The 24442-nt window shown below is 36.2% G+C and overlaps 1 protein-coding gene across 1 annotated transcript in view; it reads right to left on the reverse strand.

Moving 5' to 3' along the window:
• ERCC6 (ERCC excision repair 6, chromatin remodeling factor) overlaps positions 1 to 24442 on the reverse strand; it is a 46567-nt gene that overhangs the window by 2629 nt on the left and 19496 nt on the right. Inside the window, exons 8-21 of the mRNA XM_065639376.1 lie at positions 22183 to 22341; positions 17303 to 17438; positions 12156 to 12326; positions 11392 to 11568; positions 9968 to 10084; positions 8429 to 8524; positions 6923 to 7141; positions 6048 to 6158; positions 5498 to 5617; positions 4329 to 4423; positions 2311 to 2456; positions 1502 to 2230; positions 692 to 893; positions 284 to 362 (exon numbers count right to left, since the gene is read on the reverse strand). Of these exons, the coding sequence (XP_065495448.1) occupies positions 284 to 362; positions 692 to 893; positions 1502 to 2230; positions 2311 to 2456; positions 4329 to 4423; positions 5498 to 5617; positions 6048 to 6158; positions 6923 to 7141; positions 8429 to 8524; positions 9968 to 10084; positions 11392 to 11568; positions 12156 to 12326; positions 17303 to 17438; positions 22183 to 22341 (2557 nt within the window). The remainder of the gene's footprint in view (positions 1 to 283; positions 363 to 691; positions 894 to 1501; positions 2231 to 2310; positions 2457 to 4328; positions 4424 to 5497; positions 5618 to 6047; positions 6159 to 6922; positions 7142 to 8428; positions 8525 to 9967; positions 10085 to 11391; positions 11569 to 12155; positions 12327 to 17302; positions 17439 to 22182; positions 22342 to 24442) is intronic.

The raw sequence follows: 24442 nt of genomic DNA on the forward strand, positions 1-24442 counted from the left end.
AAGAGGTAGTATGCCCTGTTCTCAACTTTAGAACTTAAACGAAAAGCATTGCTGGTCGTGAGACAGATAACCAGACCATGTTGCAAGTTCTGACTGCTGCTACTAATTAGACTTCATCAAGATGCTATGTCAAAACATGAAAAATCAAATTCATGGGTGCCTAAAAATTCCAGAATTCTACATGATCATATGACAAATGGGTATGAGACACATCTACAGTATAAATCAGAACATTTCATATATATCAACTATTAAAAGAGAAACATTAGCTTATGTCTTTTACCTTGCACTTCTTCGCAGGTGACACACAAGTGGAATGTGAAGAAAGCAGCATGGGGTTTCTTTTTCGACCAAACCGACTCCTAAAAACCCACAAAAGACTTAATGTCATAAAACATCCTTCTCGAAATGATTAGGATAGTTTTGCCAAAGACACTGACTGCATTTTAGGGTTCTCAAGAGCCCTTTGCCAAACTGTCTCTCCTCTGCTGTGCAACAATAATGCTTTCTTTGTACTTCAGAATGGACTTCCTAGGCTTGTGATATGCCTCCATGTTTTTAAGAAATATAAAACATGAACCTCCACTTTGGTACATGTTACTGCAAATACCCAGTGCAAAAAAAAGATAAATCCACAGCATCCTAAAGAACTCTTCCATTTTTGGAGAAGCAGTGTGAGAACTGAACTTACTTTATTCCTGATGGTGCACCTGAAAGCCCACTTGTGCCTGTCCAGGTTGGCACACCAGAAGCAGCTCCTAAACAACGCTGTCGAGAGACTTTTAAGGCTCTCAAGGCATCCTGGGCCACTCTGTTTGCTTCTGCTTCCACCAGCACATAATCTGCACTGGAAGCTTCCATAATGGCATCATGCTTCATAACACTGTGTACCCCTAAAAACCAGAAGATACAAGAAAAGGTGAAGGAGAACATGCATTAATCTACATGGTTATCTGTAAAATTAAATATTAATCATTTAAGTGAATGCCACAATCACATTTTTCCTTTTTCAGGTTTATTATATTCAGGACTTCAGTACAGTAATTTCTAACCAGAGAAACCCCTTCTATCAGGTAAGCAATCAATTTGACAACAAACCACTTCTGCTGTGCTGATGAGGTCATTATTCACGAGACTCTGCAATTATGTGGGTAAATCAATCATTTCTACTGTTATGGACAGGACAGAAGTGAAACCCTTGTGTAAATGAAGGTTGGTTTCCAGAAGAAACACTACATCACTTCTATATCCAGAAGTGCTTCTGGAAGGCTGCAGATCTCTTTCAAATGTTTGTGCCAAGGTAATCAGCACATTCATAAACAAAGCATTTCAATAATTAACATTTTAATGTTTCACTATAGTAACACAATAGATAGAACACATTTTGCATTGTAGTTCTAATGAACAGAGTAACACAACTGCTCCTTCCCTCACTTGCATAAGTTTTATATACCTCTGTTTAAACAGTCTGACTGTTGAAAAACCAAACAGCATCAGTTACCTGATTTCCTGAAAAGTTTCTCCAAGACGTAATCATCACTTTTCTTGGAGTCTTCCTCCTTCTCTTCGCTGTTCTCTTTTCTGTATTGCTTCTGTTTCACTAGATGAGGAATGCGTTCTCCTTCAAATTTGGCATCTTTATGATGTTTCTTCTTAGACTTATCTTTGTGGCTCTTATGTGACAACATATCCACCCTGTGCTTTGTTTTTGAGGTACACTTATAATGATTATTATCTAATTGCCCATCGTCAGCTTTAGCAACCTGCTCTTCCCAAGGGCCAGCTGCACCACATGTAAGGCTGAAGTCTCCCTTGACAGTTGCATTTGCTGCTCCATGTACTTCATCAGCCAGCACAGTGTTCAGACATTTGCCACTCTCTGAAGACCCTGCATCACCTGGCAATGACTGGGACATGCATTTTTCAGCTCTTTCCAAGCTTTCCTCCTTGCTTGTATTCAGTGAATTTATATTAGTAGCAGCTTGTGCATTATCTTTTGCATAGCCATTTTGGTCAAAGGTTTCCAAATTTCCTTTGGTTTCCTCACTTGTTTCTACTGCTTTAGAAGAATTTGCCACATGTGTGGTTGAGTAGGAATCGGATGACTTGCTGTACTTTGGTGAGCTGCTTTCTGTAAGATGGAGATCACCTTTAGAGGTGTCATTGTCAGGTGGCTTTTCAAGTTTTCGTTTCAATTGGCGTTTTGGGACTTGAACATCTGAACCAGTACCTGTGGGACGAACGAAATTAGTAACCATTTATCAAACACTTCAAATATTTTCTCTTTTAAACACAGAAAAAAATGGGTACCTGCAAAAATTGCACTTGTTTCTGTCCCCTGAGACACATCTGGGCTGCTCAGAGTAAAAAGTTCATAAAGATCATTGGATTTGAAAAAGCGCCTCTGCTTAGGGTCTTTCAGCACTCTGTTTGTTAAAAACTGTTTGAAGATTTGTCTAAAAAAGAAAAAAAAAGTACTTTGTGAGTGAAACAATGTCTAGCTCTGTTTAAGTACTGAATACACTACTTAAACAGAAAACTGTATAAGCACAAACGTTACCCTGCAGAACAATTAAGCAGTGGGAAGATGATGTTAGTTTCCAAAAGACAATCTTGAGTTAGTAACTTTCAAACAACCAACTAAATTGTTAAACACAGGGATTTACTGTTTTGCAACAACTCCATAACACAACAGGTAACCACCATCCTGAAATGTCCTATGAGGCATCCCTTAACTAAGCAATAAATAACTTCACAGCTACACTTCTTTTTTGTCCATTAAATTGAAAAGCTTGCATATATTACAATTAAACTATCAGAAAGCTTCTTGAAAGAAAAACAAGAGCTTGTTAAAATGACAACATTTTAATGGCTCAATGGGTTAGAGGAATCAAAAGCAGCAGCAGCTCAGTCTGATGGTGATGACTGGATGACAATCACTGAAAAGGGAAATCAGACTTGTTGAGAGGAAAGGGGAAAAAAAGCCCATCTGTAGAGGACTGAAAGGAACAAATCTGGGGGAGAACTAAGCTGCAAAAAGTCTTCTACTATTGGTAAATACATTTTTATGCCATGTTTGTACCACATAGCTTTTGACTGCAAGTCCTAGGCACTATTTTCTTGCACAAAAAAATACAGCCCTAAACAGAACTGGAAATCAGTTCTCAATAAGTGTTTTTATCATGGTTTTGGCTCTACTGGCATTAAGCAGGGAAACTATTTTTGGCAAAAACTGAGTTTAAATACAGGTGCCAGCTACTGTAGTGCACCCATCAGAAGACTTCAAATTTTGTAAGAATTGACCGAGCTTCATTGCTTCCTGCAAGGATGATCTGCAGGGCAGAAAACATATCCGCAGGGCAGAAAACACAGGCAAAGAGAAAAGACAACTTGCTTAAAATTTGAAGTCCATTGCAGTGTTCTGGAAAGAAATGAATTTCTGCTGGCTGTCTTGACCTTTAGAGCCCACTTCCTTGATGTGGTCAGTGTTGTTCAAACAGAAATATGCCAGAGGGACGCAAGCCAAGCAGCAGCGGATGTTTTGTGTCCATGTGGTAAAACAGATTCAAAAAAAGGCATTCAACAGGTGCTGGTATTTCATTATTTAGAGCTTTTCATTCATCTGCATTTTCAAAGAGGATATTCCAGTTCTAAAGAGTGATGCCTAGACAGAGGATTCCCATGTACATTCACATTTGAAATTCATGTGAGTGAAGCTAATTACTGAGGAAGCTGAGTGGGAAAGCAAAACAAAAATATTTCAATGATTTTGAAATGCAAGCACTTTAAGCTTTAGCTACATTTTGGAATAAATAACATGAATATGACTGGTGTTTCTTAGGATTTAATTGTCTCACCTTGGAATGATTTGGGAATAAAATCAAATTGGGCTTGCAGAGTAGTAAATGGATGTATGTACCACACACATCTTTATATATCCTGAGGACAATATAAAAAACTTGTTGAGTCTTATGTTCTGAGTAAGGGGCTAGTTTTTTCCTGTCTATGCCTGATATTCTCACATTTACAGGGAATTCTTGGATGTGCTGGACACAGCTGCTGGAATAGATTGATGAGGTATATTTAGCATGTGGGTCTTGGAGCTAGAGAGGCGGCAGCACAGCCCAGCAGCTGGGAGTCTGATATTAGAAAAAGGCCCATTTCTAAGCAGAAGTTTTAAAAAGTTTTCCGTGATGTGCCCATCAGGACCAAGATTGGCGTTTACAAGCCATGTGTGCACATGCACAGGTATGTCACTGTTACACCACCTCGGATTCACTACATTTTCTTGAGCATACAGCTGCATCCAAGGCACTGTTGTGACTGACCTGTGGTAGATCTTCTCTTCAATAGTACCTGCAGTGAGAAGCCTGTACACGGTCACCTGCTTCTTTTGGCCTATTCTCCAAGCACGTTCCCGAGCCTGGAATACAACAGGTTTGGTTACTGGACATTAGCCTCTTAGACGCGTTTGACAGTGAGCTATCCATACCGCTGTTTCAAACCTAGTTAGGATATTTAACAAATAGTTCAAGAAGTTACACAGCTGTGGTATTTCTACAGCATTAGGACAACTAACTCAGAAGGGGAAGAAAACAATTTAGAAAGTTTACATATGTAAAAAGGCAAGTCTCCAATTGTACCACGAAATTTATGCAAAAAACCTCAAAAAAATAAGTTATTTTAAAATTAGAACTCATATCTAGGATCTGCACTTTATATAGACTTATTCCAAAAGGGATCCATTTCACAACAGAGCTTTAATACACACATTTTCTTTGAACTTTTGTTCTTTCTCTTAACTTAAAGTTTTCCTACAAGCATTTTGAACCAACAGCTAAAACAGACCACTCTAGGTCAGATTACACATTTGCAGATGTCAGAGTGATGTAGGATTTCCATTAAGACCAGTTCTTTTCTCTCAAACGTGTATGCCCCATATACTGTTAAGGGATCTGAAAACCCAGAGTATCATCACAGCATCAGATAAACAACTACTTTAAGGTATAGGCTTAACAGCAGCTTCTAAGGGTGTAGCTACATATAATTATTTAGTGACAAAGCCAATTTAAGCAACATTTGTTCTCCTTTGGTTATCTTGCATTGCAACCATGAACAGTCATATCTATTCAAGAGCTTGCACAGCTGTTCTCTCTCTTCAGAAGCACCTAGTTTGTGTGTGTATTTATTGAGAAAAAAAAAAAAGGCCATTTCAACTGTTTGTTTGGCTACACTCTAAACAGACTATATAAATTGACAATATTGAAGAGTGGTAAGGTCTAACAGCATAAAGGGGATGTGGTGGGAACCACTTAAATTGGCTTTGCCACAAGAGTAATCATAATGTGGAACTGCACCCTAAGTGACCATTGCTGGGAACAGCAACTTAGGGAAAAGCAACAGAGTGTTTTAACACTATTTGAGGAGATAAATGTTATTCTATCTTCAGTTTTATTTCAGCTTAGCTGGTGAATGGAATGTAATGAATCAAACTCACCTGTGTATCTGTACTGGGATTCCAGTCAGGATCATAAATAATAACCCGGTCAGCACCAGTCAAGTTAACTCCAATGCCACCAACACGAGTTGTCAGAAGGAAAATAAATATGGATTTGTCCTATAACACAAGAGAGAATTTACTAAAGCAAGAATTACCGAAGTACAAGATGACTTTTTTTATTTCATGGATTCTTTAACCTGTATTATTTGCAAAGATGCAAAAGGCAGCCAAGAGAAGGAATAAGTTTCCTTGTTTGTCTAATATCTCTTGACAAAAGTAGTTTGATCTAAATTTCAATTACTGTTGTCCAATAAAATTTCTTTTACTCCTTTTCAACCGCAATTTTTTTCTTAGCAGAAAACCCAACTCAAGTGTGAAAAAAAATTTTTTTTTTTTCCCTTGCAAAGAAAGTTGTTTCATTTGACTGACCTTCCCAGTTTTGTGTCTCAAACCTGAAGTAGTATATTTAGAAACAGATAAAAAAAGGAATGCAAGAACTCAACCATACTCGCTAACAGGAGTTAGTGCGTGGGATGCAACACCTCACCTCATTAAATCTTGTTACAAGGGGCTGTCTCGAAGCTATTGTTGTGGTGCCATCCATCCTGAGGTAGGAATAGTTTCTGTCTCTCACAAAGACTTCAAATATCTGCAGCATCTGTTGTGACAGAAGAAAATTAATGAAATCCAGATGTGAAGACTAAGCAACTGTCCAATCAAGTAATAAGAATTTCTGGTACTAACTGCAGTGCCAATCAAACAAACAAGATAACAACCAAAAACTTGTGAATCTTAAATGGGCAGAAAATTCATTAAACTTATGCGATTTGCTGCGGGGGGGAAATAATAGTTATTTCACTGCTGAATGCAAGAGTGGAATGTTTGTGCTTGGTTTGGGAAGTCCAGAGCCATGCTCTCAAGACAATTACCCAGGTAAATGTTGCAGCACTCCAGGGAATCCATGGAAGTAGGACAAAATCATGAATACACAAGGGAAAACAAATTAAGGTCACTGTCTGTGCTACTGGCCCAAAGCATACAATTCTGAGGATTAGATGTGCACATGCACTAAACCAAGTGAGCAAACTGACTAACAATTCTATCCTGAAACCACACAGTAGTGACAATAAATACATCACCACCGCTTCAGCCTAGTATTATATGGGTAGAATTGATAGAAGCTTTGACACAGTATATTGAATTTGGGAAACACTGCCACAACACACTGTCATTCCAGCAAAGCTTATTGAGCTTGGGAACTTATTTCCAAAGTCATTTTGGTATTTTTTTCAACAAGATGTTAATTTTCTGAGCAGGACACTATAAAAAGTTGTTCTAATTACAAGTCTTGTTGGGACACACACACACACACTTTTTTAGTTTTAGTAACAGCTAAAACTAAAACCAATAAGCTCATCTTACCTGTCTTGACTGAGTAAAAAACAACACTCTGTGACCTTGCTTGTGCCATATTTTCAGCAAGGATTCTACCACTATCATTTTTCCAGAACGTTTCCAATATCCAAACTGATCTGCTTCCTCCACTTCAGCATCTGGTACACCCTTCAAAATTCTCGGACCACCAGAGAAGAGGTCAGGGTGGTTGCAAATCTTTCTCAAAGCTACTAGTCCTGAGAAAAGCTAAAGAACGCAGAAGAAAAATATTTTTATTTTCTTGACAAATACCTGTGTTTATGTGTGTTGTGGTTGAGAAAAATAAACAGCAATGAATTAATCCAGTCATCATCAATTTGTTGTTAATAGTAGTTTGTTCTTTAGAGAAGCCAATGGATACCAATACTTGTTTCATGGAAAGTTTTAGGGAAAAATCAGAAAAAGAGAAGGTCAATGAAATTATACGTTCTTGTGAGCCTCTTCTTGTGACAATACTAAGAGAATTCTGCAACAATTTCCACATTAGCAAAAGCAGTCCCTAGCTGTAACTCATAGTCAGTTTTTTCCTACTCAAAAGGAAAAATTCCACCAAATTCATGACTTGAAATTATTGTGTTCCTCCTTCCAATCCCCACCATGTTAGCAGGCAGCTTAAGACTTTGAGGACAGCAAATATACCCACCAGAATGCACAGTAACAAAGACGACAAAACATATCTGAACAAACATGTGAAGCTGAAAATTACCACTTTCGATGCCATGTTACAAGGGTTCTGTTCAGTTATTAATTCAATAATATTACAAGTGTTATTTATTCTTCTAATATAATGGGCACTCAAAAATGAACTAGCACAGCAAATCCCTCCATCTTCTGTCACAACAAGTTGGATGAGCCTGCTCATAATTCATAGTTTATTTGTAGAATGGGGTTTTTGTTTTTCAGCTGGGATTCACTGCTGTCATCACAAAACATCTAATAAAAGCAATGACATTTACTGTTCAATATTTTCATAACATGATAGCCCATTCTGTAACACGATAGAGAAATTTCTGCGGATAGTCTTGTACAAGGCATCTCTTGAAGATCGAGCTCCTTAAAATAATTTTCATTGGGATAACTAAAATTGCTAGGCATTTGAAAAAACTTGGCCACTATACCTGTGTGACACCTGGAAAAATAGATCAAAACAGTGATAAGGTCGAGATCTGCTTTGTATGGCACTACAAGATACACAGCTGTACTGACTATGCAACTAACTGGAGGCACCAGGGTTGAGCGGAGAAGGGATTTCACAGTTCACAAGACAAGTAAACTTGTGGTGAATTATGCATTATAACCAAGAAATATTCTTTTTCTTACAAACAACACATCTGTATCTTGCAGCTAAAATGGGAGGGCAAAACATCCACAAAAGCAGAACTGAGATCAGGGTGTTGCTTCCCTTTCTGCTCAGAATCCAGCTAGAAGAATGCAAAGGTTAGTCCATGATTATCCATCAAAGTCTACCTGCCATTAACCTTAATTAATGCCAACCTGCATGTCTCCGTTAAGAATTTCGTAAACTTCTTTAGAGTTGATGAAATTTTGATAGACTTGACGCTGCTCATCTGTCAAACGGCAAAAGAGGACCTACCAAAACAAACAAATGAATCACTCAAACCCCACCTGTAAACTCCAAATACAGTGCATTTTAAAGTTTTACAATGTGCTACAATGAAGCTTCACAGATGTCTGACATACTGAAATACTAAGTTAAAAGATACTGCATAGAAATAATTAGTAAGAAAAAACTTAGAATTTTAGAGAATGAACATAATCATTAGATGGGTTTCATGAGGTTTTTTGTGCCCTTTTCCAGCTGTTAATTTTTCCCCTCGACTTGCTTTACTTTTCAAAGTGCTGCCATTTTCCAGTTTTAATGAGCAACTGTGCCATGTTAGCATTTTCTCAAAGCTATTTTTATAGGAAATGCTTTCCATTGTGTCTGTTATGTCCCTTACAACTTACAAATTCTTAGTACCTCATGGGAAAACTAGATCAGCGCATGTAATCTGTTCTGTCATTAGCCTTTGCGTGTGAGCATATAATGATTTTTCAGATGGTTTGATGGGCTAAAATGGAACAAAGTCACTTCCTCACATCCTGCAAAACACCCAACATTATGCTGTAAGTCAAACTTACGTAGTTCCCTGTGACTGACAAGAACAAAAATCAAGTTTGTTTAATCTGTTTATGATTGCATTCTTTAGAGTATATAGTCCAGACTCTAAAGTATGTAGAAATTCAAAATTTGATTAAAAAAATAATTAGACTGCACAGCAGAAATTGGGTATATCCTACTCATTTATTATGTACCTTCCAGCACTGTGTTACAAAGACTAGCACAACTACTTCCTTTTTAGAGGGAGGAGACAGAAACGAGAGAGGAGAGGACAAAAAAGCCTGAAGCACCAAAGCCTGAGTGACAGAAGAATCTAATAGTTACTACAAATGAGTATTTGTAGGATTTTCAGTTGTTTAAATAATCCTTTCAACCTCCTCTACTTTGAATCAAAATGTTTCCCAAAAAATACCCCATTTCTTTGTAGAGCAAGAAAGTTTTAGATTAAAAAGCTAATATTTTAGAAATTGATTGGAACATGCAGGCTCAGATAGCCTGCAGTATGAACAACTGCCATCAAGTATTTCCTCTACTATTTGCTGCCCAAATTAACCTTTTTCACAGCAGGAAACAATGTTAAAGCATCCAAGAGATGCACCATTGGAAACACTCCACAGACATTTCATTTGTATTCACCTCTGACCTCAGAGGACAGTATTAAGCAGACCTGACTGTACTTCATACATCCTGTATTTGTTAGATGAGAGTGTATTTGTATAGACCCTGCAAGACTATGACCATTTAATAGTCAGAAAACAGGTGAAAAGAAGCCACAACTTGAAAGCTCTGCATCTTATCTTTAGTTAAAACAGCATTTCATCTGCTATTAGCACAAATTATTTCCAAATGTCCATGAAGGATTGGTTTTGGGCAGGGAGAGAGCTCAGACGTAAAAGTAAAGATAAGCAAACCTGTTCATTTTTATCTGGAAGTGAAAGGCTCATTTTCACATCAGCCTTCATTCTTCGCAGCAAGTAGGGGTTTATGGTGTCCCGTAACACACAGGCACATTTGTATGCAGTTTTAACCTGGAGAATGAAGAAAAAGCAAAAGTTGTATTTTGGTTCTTGCTATTAATTTTAGCAACAAGCAAAATTCCATAATTAGTAATAGGAAAAACCTAATAAAATGAGATGGTTTATGATTTATGTGGATCTACAGTTACATATTCAACACAATATGAATTGCAACAAAATTCATGTTAGCAGCAATAACATTGAATAATTAAGTCTTCCTCAGATACCACTAATTTATCTTTCCTAATTTAGTGGAATTTAAAAGAGACTAAAAATGAGATTTCTTTTAGAAACCAATCAAGGAAGTGAGAATAAACTTGCACAGAACCAAAATCCACATGAAAAACTGCTAATACATATACTGAAGATCAAAAAAGAAGCCTGCAGCAATGGTGGTTACCAGACAATAAGTGAAGATTAGTGCCCGCTTGAGACTATTAAAAAAAATCAGTACCAGAAAATCCCCATGATCACAGAAGCGAAAGGTCACTCTGGCCTTAAATGGAGCATATGGTTCTATAATGGGTAATTGATGTGTGAGATGGGTATTAACTGTACATAATGGCTAAAAATACCTTCATTTATCTTAAAGCAAAACTAAGAATTTAATAAATAATTGATATGTTAAAAAACCCCAACAAACAAACACACCAAAAAACCCCCCAAACTGGCTGTCACTTTAGAAATGTGTGCAAAACATTACAAATAATATTTAAAAGGTTACAAGTTTACTAGCATTTATATGGAACTTAGTCTGCAGATTATTATGCTGATAATTTATCAGCTAATTTGAAAAATGTTTAAAAAGTCATACATACTGAGAACCAAAACCGCAAAGATTACTAGACATACTTATTCAAAATAATATTACAATTATTTTTTGCTTTCAAAATAAAATTTTATCTACTGTTAGACTTCCAATACCTATTTTAGCTCTTGTTTGGATTTAAGGATTCCTCTATTGCATAATTTGACAAAGCTTAACATCAAACAGGAAAATTCTATTTAAATACACCACAATATGAGATCAGTCAGCTACCACCCCAACCTGCTTATCTTTACTTAATATCAGAGAATACTTCTAATGATTTAAGTTTTAGGGCTTTTGACAAGAAAATTTTGTGTATAAGCTATACTCTCGTACAAATGAAATGGTCTCATTTGGTTGAACAGTTCTTTTCACATATGCAGCAGTAAAACGCACATGCAACTCACTTTTGGGTTAGTGTCTAGAACACACAGTATGAGGTACATTTAAAAGTCAGTTTTGAAACAACGTAAGTTTCTTTCAAGCAAAGTGAATATTTTGATGCGTTTACCTGAACAGGAGAGGCGTTGGCATAACCTCCCATGGTTATCGGAACAGAAAATTGCTCCATGAACACAGGCAGTGTTCCTAGTTTCCCTGGGAATATAAAGTCAAACAGGGACCAGAGCTCCTTTAGGTTATTTTGCATAGGCGAGCCAGACAAGATGATTCGATGGGGTGTGCGGAACTATTAACAAAAACCACAAAACCAAAATAAAGTTATTTTAATGGATCATGGTGTAGCCTGCCTTCTGCCTCAAAGAATATTCAATTTCACCATCAATGAATTCTCATTTTCATAGAATAGAACCATAGAATGTCTTGAGTTGGAAGGGACCCACAAGGATCATCGAGTCCAACTACTGTCCCTGCATATAACAACCCCACAGTTCACACCATGTGCCTGAGGGCATTGTCTAGTCAATATGTGGCCCCATATTCCTGAAATTAACAGCTTTCTGCAATATATTTTCCATAAACTGTTACCAGAAGATGAACACTAGCAATCTGACATTCATCCCTAATGACAAATTACTACACAATTATTTAACATTTCTGATTTTTTTTCTCTACCATACTTCTGTAAATTTACTGATGTAAACTCATTAAAAATGTTAAGTAAATTATATAGTCAAATACAGTCCATTGTGATTTATGCTTTTATTCTTTATTAATGGACAAATGTGTATTTTTATGATAAAGTAATACAGGCTACTAGATTTTGGAACCTTCCCCCAAGCCCTTCAAATATTGCTTTTATTTTGTATAAAGTACCTGCTTGCATGCAAGTGTGACTGCAGCATTTGGATTTCGGATTTTGTGACCCTCATCCAGAATCACATAATGCCAGTCATATCTGTGGATGTTATCCTGCATCAGTCGAATGTATGAATAAGATGTAATTAAAATTCCATGGCATGAAGCAATTTCACGGATTAGTTTCACCTAAAAGCAAAAGGCACACGTTGTGAGTAACAGTGAGATAGAAAACTCAGACCTACTCAACCCCAGGTTTGTTGTCCAAAGGGTGTACAGAAAGTTTTGAAAAAGCAGATATATAATTTACTTTGCAAAGACAATAAGCATAGGCAAGACCTCAATTACATGATTCTTAGCTCATCTGTAAAAAAATGAAGCACTCTTGAATGCTGTGGTATAACATCAGAATTTGATCTGAACTCTGGATCAGAAGGAAACTTTTTTTAAGGCAATGTCTGAAACACAAACATTAAATTTGATTAAAGTAACTGATTCCTTCAAGTTCTCCTATATTCACCTCACATACTCAGCTTTATGTACTGCATGCAAGATCTAGAACATTAGAGGAAAATTAAACAAGTGAAAAACTGAAAAACAGTCGCAAAAGTCTATTTGGTTAATCCTAAATTCTGTCCCACCTTTCTCATTAATAGGATTAATATATTTGTTATTAATATTCAAATTTTGTGCTTCTCTTGTAAGCTATATCCTTTCCCCAAGTTTTTACTGGCATTTATAGCTGTAAATCATGTAGGGCTGGGACAATCTATATCACCTCCCACAGCATTCACAGTATTCAAGACTCATCTTTCTTGCATTTACCCTCCACATACAAATCTAGAAGACTTAAACTGAAGATGAAGGACTGGGAGGTGATTCTGGATGAAACTAATATATCCAATGTAAAAGGAAAAAAAAAAATGGTAGAACCACCACAGAATTTGCCAAAGGAAAGACAATACCCTTATTACTAGAAGTGCCTTTAAGAATAAAAAGAAAAAACAAACAAACAAAACCCAAGCACACCCAAACAAATGAAACAAATAAACCCAAAATAAAACCAACAAAAACAAAAGGGAAAAATCCATCTCAAATACTCAGATGGTGTTAAAAGTCCAAGACCTCTTGCTGTAAAATTTCTTGCTGACATACCCCAAGATTCAAAAAGCTCTTCTGTGTTTAACTATTCAAGGATTTCTGCTTTCTGATTATCATCCCCTCCTAAAATCATAACACGTTATTTAATGTTGACATCATGATTCTCAAGAGAATATGTGAACTCTGGAACAATTTGTATGACAGTAGGATTTCTAGGTAGGTGTGGACATCCAAAGCTTAATTCTACCTGGTACATTGTCCATAGCCTGCAACCGTGTTCTAGAGTCTCAGCAATGGCTTATCATAGAATATTGTAGACATCTCTACCCAAACACTTAAGACAAATCATCTCGGGCGATTTCAAATTAAAAGCTTGTAAAATATGTAACCTCTTCTAGTTTTTGCAATTAATAGGGTATGTCTGCAATTAGCCTGACTTACAGAATGCTGCACTCTTGTCATTAAAAGATGTTTTGTGAAAGTGCTGCTGTTATTATGGAGGCTCAGGAGACCAATCCCTCCTAGAGGGCAAACAGTGGACTAGCACAAAACAACAGCCATAAATCACGTTGTCAGGTAGCAGAGAACAGAAGTGAAACACAGGCACATGAAGGCCATTCACTGTAAACACACCACAGCAGAATCCTAGTCAGGATTTACTGAACCTGTAATTAATTAAAGTTTCCTTCAAGCTAAATTTTTAATAAACAAGGATTTCTGCTGACAATGAAGAAATACAACAACACAATTTTATCAACTCACACTACATCACTTATTAACTCTGATTTTACTGCATTTGGTACTTTCTCAGAAGCTGCCTTCACTTTAGTTGCTGCTCTTGAAATAATTGTAAATGTTTTAAAAATATGATAACAGATTTAATATTGGATACACACTGCTTTGAGGATGTGGCATTTCAAAATTCGTGCTATTTATCATGTATTTTTTAATTCACAATTCCTGTTTGGTTAGATTCAGGTTATTTTTTTTTCTTTTAATCAGGAAATACACTTTAATAAAGTAGTTCGGGTCGTGCACTGTTAAACTGAAAAAAAAAATCAGCTTGAGAAAAATCCTACTAATGCCAAACGATTACACAGAAGTTATCTGGCTTTGAAATTCTGAGCTGTTGCCTTTAAAAGATGCTAATGAATAGAGGAAATGCGAGTAGATTGAGTAATTCTGACCTTGTAGTTCTGTTCAGGACAGTATTTCAGGCCTTTACAATTAAAGGAAAGTGTTGTCTCCTAACTTAGGGTGATAAGTTGACTGTGTTGCTTTGTCTTCACTGGGACACATGCAAAGTACAAAGACTGAAAGATTTTTGATAAGCACCATTTCTTAAGGCTAAAACATTTATGATTTTATTCTAAGGACACACCTCTAAGCAAATGGGTTTTTCGCCTGTTGGTACCCCTCTGTAGCTACAATTTTGTTTTTGAAGCCACAAAAACAGAACAATTTTTTTAACTGATGCTTACAGAAATAAGGTTTCTCTTTTTTTGGTATGAAGTAGTCTTTAAAAATATTATAGAAGAGTTCAGGTCCTCTTGAACATTATGTATTAAAAATGGTAATTTTCTTAAACAGAAATATGTATGTTAGGACTGAACTTAAAGAACTACACTAGTGATAACTATGAAATTCTCTAAACATTCAGGTACCTTTAAGGCAAGTGTGAACTTACAGAGATAATAGCTAGTCACTTACACAAGCATGTATCACTTGTGAATCAAAAACGCATTCTTCAGCAGGCTTACCACTATCTCACAACCAACCATTAAGACCAGAGATCCATACATTCAACCTATAAAACCTCTTTATTATTTCCCTGCCCCCAACAAAACAATCTAAATGGTACCATGAAGAGGTTTCAAAAGAACACATTACAATATTTAATAATGTAGAAGTTGCAATAAAAAGAGCTAAAGCACTCACTATATATTTAACAAGAATGCTACTTCTTGTGCCATAATACTATGTTTATCTGAATTTGGTCCTTGACTCAGAAATAGAGCCTTTGGTGAAAACAGAGGTTCCATACACAGTCATGCCAATAACTGTAACCTCTGAAGCTTATTTTATTTACATGTAGATTGCATATTCTACTGTGAGGGTAGAAGGTTTAAAGTCTTCAGTGTGCAAAGTCATTTTCAAATCAATGGTTCCACAGGTGCAAGCATCACAAACTGACAACTGCTTTTGAGGGCTGCATTGAGTGTCCAGCATTTGACCCAGAATAAGGGAATGTAAAGTCACGGTTTTACAAGTGGTATACGATTACCACCAGAAAGAATTGTTAAGCTCAGTGATACCTATTCTAAAGATCAAGAAATTGAAAGTTCAGCCTTGATCTTAAAAAGATACAGCCTCCTTCCATATGTGATATGTTAAACCAAGATAATCAAAGTTCATGTTGACTCTTACATTCTATGATTTACAAATGCTCACACGCCATGAGGAGCTTTGAAACAATAGGACAAGCTCTTTGTACAGAAGGCTTTTTTTCCTACACTTACAGAGTTTTCTCCCACTTATCTTCTGCTATATATCATAAATAAGAGTATTTACTTTATTTTCTCTGATCCTTAGAGGTCTCAGAGCACTTGATATTTACAAGTCACTTTAAGCTACATCAGATTTGAGTGTAAACCACAGTAGGAGGTTAATAGCATAAGACAGCACCACAGGACATACTTAGCCACAAGTGCTGTACCTTGTTTAAACTAAAAGCTGACTTCACAGGTGGGTTTTTTGTGGTGTTTTTTACTGTAGTCATAACATTGCTCTTCTCTGATTAAGAGGCATCTAGGAAAAAAAACGTGCATGAGGTGGAGACCACATCAGCAAGTGACACTTGTTCAGAGCATATTGTTGCAGCTCTCAGAAGATGAGGCATTAGAGCAGAATTAAGAGAACTGAATCTCTCTAAAAAGATCATATGGTATCCAAATTCCTTAATCTTAAGGTGTTGAGCATACATTTGTGGGAGGACAATGGAAGGTGAAGTCCTGAAACCTGACTATTCCTGCAGATGGAAAAATTTGAGCCAGTCTGTCAAGTGCATTAATTAACAAATACCCCCAAATAAGCACATACAACTTAATTTAGGAAGACATGCGAGCATGTTATTGAGATCAAAAGACTTTTAGGGCTTCAAAACATACTGAGTTAATTGAACAACAGGAAGCTATTAGCACAGTAGAGTGTGCTGTTCCTTTTTTGCCATGGACTGTAACTACATCAATTACCTTAGAATACGTTTAATCAAGTGCAATAAAGCACCATAACATTTTGATATTATTACAAGAAATTCAATAAATACTTAAACAGAAAATTAAAAATGCTTTGCTGAATCCTGAAAATCCACTTAAGCTTCTGAAATATGAGGCCAGGGGAAAACAAAAATTTAAGTTTTCCTTGTTTCGTTCCTGCAAGGTACCAAGGACTGAAACTTCGGACAAGTCAGGCTTGTCAACTTAAGAAATGGAAAAAGAACAAGTATATTAAGAGACTGGCCAAGAAAATTAAGAGACAGAAAAGGCACTGCTTTAAAAAAGCAAACCAACAAAGTAACATTGTCATTAAAGAAAATGAGACCAGGTGATATTAACTGACATACTGACCAAATGAAGAGAATTGCTGGTGCAAGCAAAATGTATTAAATACTAGATCAATAACATACTGATGCATGAAAGTGCGAGGAGAGAATTCACCAGTACTAGAAGCATAAAACTGGTGTACAAGCAGCCTAGTCATTAACTCCTCACATGGACTACAGTACAAGCAAAGCTCAAGCAAGAACCCTGCTACTATGTTTAATTTGTTCAGGCAACATTAGTCTGTATCATAACATAAATGTACTCCATGTGTCCCCTTTTTGTGCAGTTTCCTATCAAATCTATACAAGACACTGAATTTTTTGTTCTTTTAAAACAGAGAAAGAACACAAGGTTGCACAGAAACATTCAGGAACAGGAGAGTGTCTTTTTTGGCTAGCACAAGAAAAAAAGAGAAAGAAAAAGAAAAACTTCTGGAATTATAAAATGGATGTCAACCATTACCTTTTTGTCGGTGTAAGAACCAGTTTCATGGAGAATTGCGACTCTAAATGGGGGCCACCAAGTGTGGAATTCTTTTACCCACTGATGCATCACAGTAGCTGGACAAACGATCACTGTTGGGCCCAATCCCTGGTACCTAAAATACAGTATTCAAGAAAACAAAACAAAAAACAAAACAAAAACAAAAAAACCCCACAAAACAAAACAAACAAAACAAAAAACAAACCTTTAACACAAAATAAATACTCTATATTAAATGGCTCATTAATACACACACATTAAAATGACACACTTTATAGTTCAACTGGAATATGAAAGCTATGGAAATTAAGTGGCACTTTGTTTTTCTGGAATTGTGTTTTTTAAAGGAAGATGAAAGGGGTACTGCTATAAGAACCTATCCACTGAACAGTTAATGGATGCATCTATCAAGACAAACACAGAAATAGAAAACCTCCAAACAATAAGGCATAAGAGAACTTCCTCCTGTGGTAATTCAAATCAGGTTTGGGTGACTGCTGTTTCTATGAGCAAAAAGAAGTCATTAACAAACAACTATTTTATTACTTCTATTAAAAGGAATGTGTAGCTAGAGTCTCACAAATGGACTTTTGCACAGGTGTTCTTCTTCACATTGGTAATACAGTTTGCTATTATCACCATAATTTACAGATAAGACAAGGACTCTAAAGCAGCTGAATATATCACCCATGGAAGCTGAGGTCTGAGCTGAGCTTAAAATGACTAATAATTTTCTTATTCATAATCATACGATTGTTTCTGAGAATTACTGAGGACATTTGAAACAAAGTCTTTGTGCATATTAAGTTCAGAGCTACTCTTTAGGTTAAGAAGAGAAAAATCTCTTACACAAGATCCAAACATGAAATATTACCAATCACAAGCAAATATCAACAATCATATAGGAAATATACTAAGTAGTGGTTACAAGTAGTTATTTTTCAAATATATTTGCTCTTTATAAACCAGAATAAAATAACTTCGCAAACAAAGGCAATAGCTACAGATATCACATACTGACCTGTGTCTGGCCACTGTTCAAGTGTTGATAAAGAAACAATTCAAAAGAACACTATATACATTCAAGGTCACACGCATATAAAAATAAAGAAGGATTTCCTAGACACCAGCAATACCCTACTTTAAACTGTTAATGCCTTCAGAAACTGCTGACATTAAGAAATAATATTCTTTATTAAAAGCTTATACATATGCAGAATGACAACCTGGATGTTGCTTATCTCTTTTATTATGAAAATATATAACAACCTTACATAGTCTAATTAAAAAACTCCCAGCGATCCAAAGGAAGTTAGAAGTTGGAGATGCAAAAAATAGCTTCAACTATACTATAATATGAATCCAAACAACCACTCTTTAAAGTATCTGTAGCAAAAAAGCCAATTGCTCTTAAAAATATCTATAGCGAAAAAACCCAGCCTTCCCAGAACACATTAGTTTCTCATTCTTCATGGGCAGTAAGAAATTACTTCTGTTTATTTCCTTGGTCTGTATCAAACAAGCTGACATGCTGGGTTTATCTGGTGGGTGGTTTGGTTTTTTTTTTTTCCCCCTTGTTTGTTTGCCTTTTTTCTTCTCTCCACTCAGCTTACACAGAGTTCACACTTCCTTCAATCAATTTTCAGAAAATCCACTCCCCCTCCACTCAGTTGTGCAAAATCTCTTGTGTGTCTGGCTTTAGCCACTTTCTACGAGCCAATATTTTACTCTTCTCTTGTGAGCTTTTATTTATTTATATAAAAGTGTAATGTAACTTCTTTCATTCTGTGCCATTTCACAAAACAAACCACACACTTGTTTACTACACTTAGGAGGCATCCTTCATTCTCCTAATCATTGCAACAGATTTGCTCTGCTGCCCATCCAATTTATATTTGTTTTCCTTGAACAGAGGTGACAGTAATAACATTTCAGACCAAAGTCTTACTGGCACCTTGTACCAGGATACTAATACTGCCCTATTCCTGCCCCAAATATATTGTCAGTAAGCACTCTCTGTCCCTTTTTACAGTTGCATTGTATTAATAGCTTATGGTCAATGTATGACAATATAAACAAATCTCTTTCTTCTTCTGTTGCTTCTGGTTTATAAAACCCAAATTCACAGCAAGTATCCTTTATTAGTTCTTATTTAATTGGATGTGATTAGAATTGCAAATAAGATCTACTCTTGCAACTTACTACCAAGCAAAAGGAAGCTGTAGTCACACTATACTTCTAATCTTTAAGTACTCAAAAAAGTAGCAGAGGAAAATATGTTGCATTATAACCAACTCTATTGCCAAGCACTGGTATATCATGCCTTCAAAATGAAACTGAAATGACAACTAAATTCAAGGAAAAATAAAGGAACAGGGCAGCAAGAGCAATACCAATTTTCTGGGACAATGGATTTTTATTTATGTAACACCATAGAAATTAATCTCCCTGCCACTTGTTGTAGAGATTGAGCCTTAATGTTTAATCTGTATGATTATATCTCTGTATCTTGAAGAGCACGGATGAGTAAATAATCAGTGTATAAACTTTATGGCATAGCTTCTCATCTGATCTCTCAACTAACGAAGCCAAGTCTGTAGTGAAAGATAACATCTTTTTTAAACAAAACTAGGTATTTGCAAATAAGCAAATTTGTGGACCCACAAACCCTTCAAAAGATTTCAACAACAGATTTCAACCTAGATACAGGCTAGAGATGAGTTACTTGAAGTTTGCTGCTGCTTTTTTTTTCTTGTGAAGGGACCATTAGTCTGAAAGCTGTTGCTTGTTCCAGCTTGTCTAACACAAGACCTTTCCCCCTCCATAAATCTTTCTTCCCTTATATCCTTACATCACCATAGCTGCAACACTTCTACTGATACCTCACATGACATTTGGCTTTCTCCAGCTGTATTGTCTCACTTTTAACAGTTATTGAGCCATATTTTGTAATAGTTATACTCCCTGTGACAATTAGTTCCTTAATTCAGCTAGTCTTCAGGCTCCTTCAAAATCAGAAAAACATTGGAATCTGAGGTGGTTTACAAAAGGAAATTTCTACTTACCTTATTTTAAATAACTTTTACAGAAAATTTCACTGATAGAAAATAAAGCTGAATGTTTTGAACGTCAACAAAAATAACCCTATTGTCTTGATACTCAAGTGCCTCCAAACACAATGTTCTGTTCAATTCTGCACAGGAATGACTGTAGTATCTCCATTTTACAGAAGACCAGCTGAGGCTGGGAAAGTCCGTAGTGCCAGACCCCTGCAGCAGTACACTAGCTCCATCTACACGTCAAGGTAACGAGATACGGGCCAGGCTGGAAGCCATTTAAACATGCCGACCACACAACTATGGCCACTCTTAATGCCTGCTTCTCAGCCAGACTGACCAGAAGGTCTTCTGCTTACTAGACTACATGGCTTTCAGATGGAAGCCAACTAGCTGGTGTTACTGCTGTCCTAGTTCAGAATGCAGATGGGGAAAATACTTGACTAGGCAAAGATCAAGTTGTTTACACCCCCTGCCTTACAGCACACAAGCAAAATCACAGTTAGTTTCATGAAAAAAAATAAACCTTGTTTCATCCCATGGAATTACTGTCATGATGGATTTAATAGCATGCACCAGCCAAAAAAAAAAAAAAAAATTCAAGCTAAACACATTATCTTACATGCAGAAAGAACACTGCAACTTAGGTGTGCAATTACATTTTGGCCTTTTCAAAGTTTTATTGTAGTTTCACTGCCATATCTTAAGTCTTAAGCTGTAACTCTGTAAAAATGTCAAGAAATGTTCCTGAAGGATTTCCATCAACTCAGTGGTCCTCTAACTGCGTCAGGGAAAATACCTACACAAAATAATCTATATAGTAGCATTCCTTAAATCAGGCAGCCATATCGAAGTACATCAGCTGGCCTGAGTGATGGAGGACGTGGACATTTTTTATATAAAGGCTACAGTAGGCAGTAACTGGAGAAAAGACAGCAATATTTTTCTCTTTAAAGCATTATTTTACAACTCATGTATATGCTGAACATAATTTAAATATAACTCTATATTATATGTGCTTAATTGCATGTAGTAATTTACATCAGGTCAACAGGTCAACTAGAAGAATCAAGTACTATTCATGCATGCATTTGTAAATCCAAGGACACCAACAAGTATCTTTTCTGGTAATTTCATCTACGAAGAAGGAATTTTAAAGCATTGTTCAGAAACAAAAAAGCATAAAAGATCTTGTAAGAAAGGCCAGTCACTCTAAAATAGTTTTGAAAAGCAACGACGAAATAGCAGATAGAAATTTCTCTGTGTAAGTTACTGTTTTTACTATTACTACTATTTTTTTGGCAAGGATAATTCCCTGCCGATCAGAAACTCTAAGTTTCATTGCAAATCAGCTTGCTACTTCCTGTAAAGCATTTACCTGGTGGCTTGCCAGAACAAATATTTTAATGTAAAATTTAATAAATGGAACAAAAGGTATTACATCTAATTTAAAATTCCATATTGTGTAAACTACTGATATTAATGTAATTGAGTTTGTAAACAATCCATTTGTGGAAGCTAACCTTAGACACCGTATTGACCCAAAATATCTAGTGCGGCTCATCTGCAAAATGAAGCATCAATGCCTGGAATTCATTAAAAGTGTTACATGTTTAATTTTTCCTGCCCTACAGCTCCATTGTCTCGTAAAATTTTTCCTTTGATGTCCCCCACTAAAAGAATTAAAGGAATATTGTAATTGAAATGTCATTAATAATTCACAGGACCCTCCTCCACCAGCAATACATCTGATGAAATATTAATCGAGCGCCACAGACTGACAGTCTGCAGAGGAGCACTTGCCTGTAATTTGAACCACGAGTCCTGATCTTGCTGTAGCTCAGACCTGCCAAGAAGGCAATTATCTGGATGGTCTTGCCCAATCCCATCTCATCTCCCAGAATTCCTCCTGCCTGCTGGCAGTGCAATTCCCAGAGCCACCTAACACCTGTCTGCTGGTACCTAAAACAAGGAAAAAGAAGATGGCAAATGCTTGATAACACGAATCGTAACAGAAAGTACTCATGAATTAATCATCTGGCAAGGTTCTTATACTAGTTACAGTAACATGCTGGATGTGTGTTTTACATGAGTGCTGTATTTACTAGGTCATACATTTTTGATGCACTCAGACATTACATGTGACTTTCATTCTTTATGCAACACTAAAACATTTCTAATTAAACTGATAGTCACGGTAATTAGAGGGTATTTTATTTCATGTATATTTTAAGTGCTAAAAGCAACTTGGAAAGCTACTTTTAACAAAGCATTACCTTTTCAGAAAAGAGGACATGTAAGGGTCTAGTAAATTATATTACTTGGAACATATACCTTGAACTGAACCAAAAGCTTGACTTCTAAGGGGCACGCACTTCATATTCCACTGTGAAAACTGATCACATCTGCCAAAGCATGCTTTCCTTTTACATAAATTCATTTAATAACATTTAGTCTCTTTCAATGTAGAAGAAAGCCATCAAGGCAAAATGTTTTGGAAGGCAAAACAATAGAAACTATTCCAGTGAATGGGATGCAGCAGAGCATTATTACAAGAGAGGATCAGGGCAGTTTCTACTCCCAGTTATTCACTGGAAATTGTGTAAGCAACAATGTAAAATAGATTAGACTGGAAAGCAAGATTTACAAAACCAAGCTAAAAAGGTGGAGACAAGACACTGGACTGAGAATCACTTTAGGACATGCTTTTTTATAATTATATGGAATAGAGAGACCAGTAATAATAACACGCCATGTGTGTGGGTTAAATTGAAAACAGAACAGAAAGAAATGAAGAAACAGTATATTTAAATCACAATTTTAAAAAAAGGAATAAAATACACATTTCAGCACTTCTGTGTCTTGTAACTTAAAGGAAGAAGAAGGTTACTGATATCGTTTTCTTGACAGCATGTACTCCTGGAGTGCAGAGCACAGCAAAGAGCAAAACACTTTTGTTTTTGTAAAATAGGGATTATTCATTTTACGGCACTGACTTTTGTGCATTTCAAAATCCTGTTTCATTCTTTGAACAAACAATATCTAGGAATACTGGCAGTTAATGACACTAGTGTCTACAAAGTACTATTAAAAATCAATTTATGATGAGTTCTGTATGGATTTAGAGAATGCTAAATGGAGACAATCAGCTTGAGTAGTTAGAAAACGATGATCAAAGAACACATCTAATGGTTCAGACATCATGCTACCTGCTGTCTCAAATGCATTATACAAAGAAGCCCTTAAAAAACCCCTTTAATAGAAATTCATTCACCTTAACAATGCAGCAGTCTAAAAACAACTATGAAATCGCTTGCAGGATTAGCTACAATTGGGTTAAGACACTACCATTACTACAGTTTATGAAGGCAAAACATTTTCTGATGGAAATCTTAAAGAATTGGAGAGAACCCTAATTCCAGTCAGAAGCTGCTCTTCCAGACTAACATCCAGCATGTCTCTTCAGAAGACAATCATACAACAACTTCCTGATATTATTTTGTATTACTTCTTAGGATTACAGCCAGTGCTTAAAAGCATCTTTCTCCCTTTCCACCCTTCTCCTGAGAAAGTTTCACAGTAGAGAATTAAGTTTGTGAAAACTTCTGTTCCAAGCTTATTTAAAAATGGAAAGGATGCAGGTGCTTTCTTTATGTAATCATATAAACATGCAAAACTTGCAACTATGCAAAAGTTAAAGGAAAAAAAAAATCCCATCCCAGTATTTTTTTTATGGTTACATTCAAAAGATAATAAGTTTTCTTTAATCTCATGTTTTCATTGCACCTTTTTTTTGGTTTGATTTTTACTACTCCAAAAATCCTGTAGAAGTAAAATCAAAATGTTGCCTGGCCTTCCAAAACAGTTAGTGTTTAGACTGTATTTCACATTAGCAATCATGCTGTGATGCATCCCTCAAAATTCATCGCAATAGCTAGCAGAGATGAGCTGCATTGCTGCCGAAACAATTGCATTTCAGATGTATTGGGGAAATCTCACACTGAAAGCAAATGATGAAGAAACCTGGTTTCTTGTTTATACAAACAGCATTCTCTCAGGCTAA

This window comes from Caloenas nicobarica, chromosome 7 (assembly GCF_036013445.1).
Source record: "Caloenas nicobarica isolate bCalNic1 chromosome 7, bCalNic1.hap1, whole genome shotgun sequence".
Classification (NCBI taxonomy): Eukaryota; Metazoa; Chordata; class Aves; order Columbiformes; family Columbidae; genus Caloenas; species Caloenas nicobarica.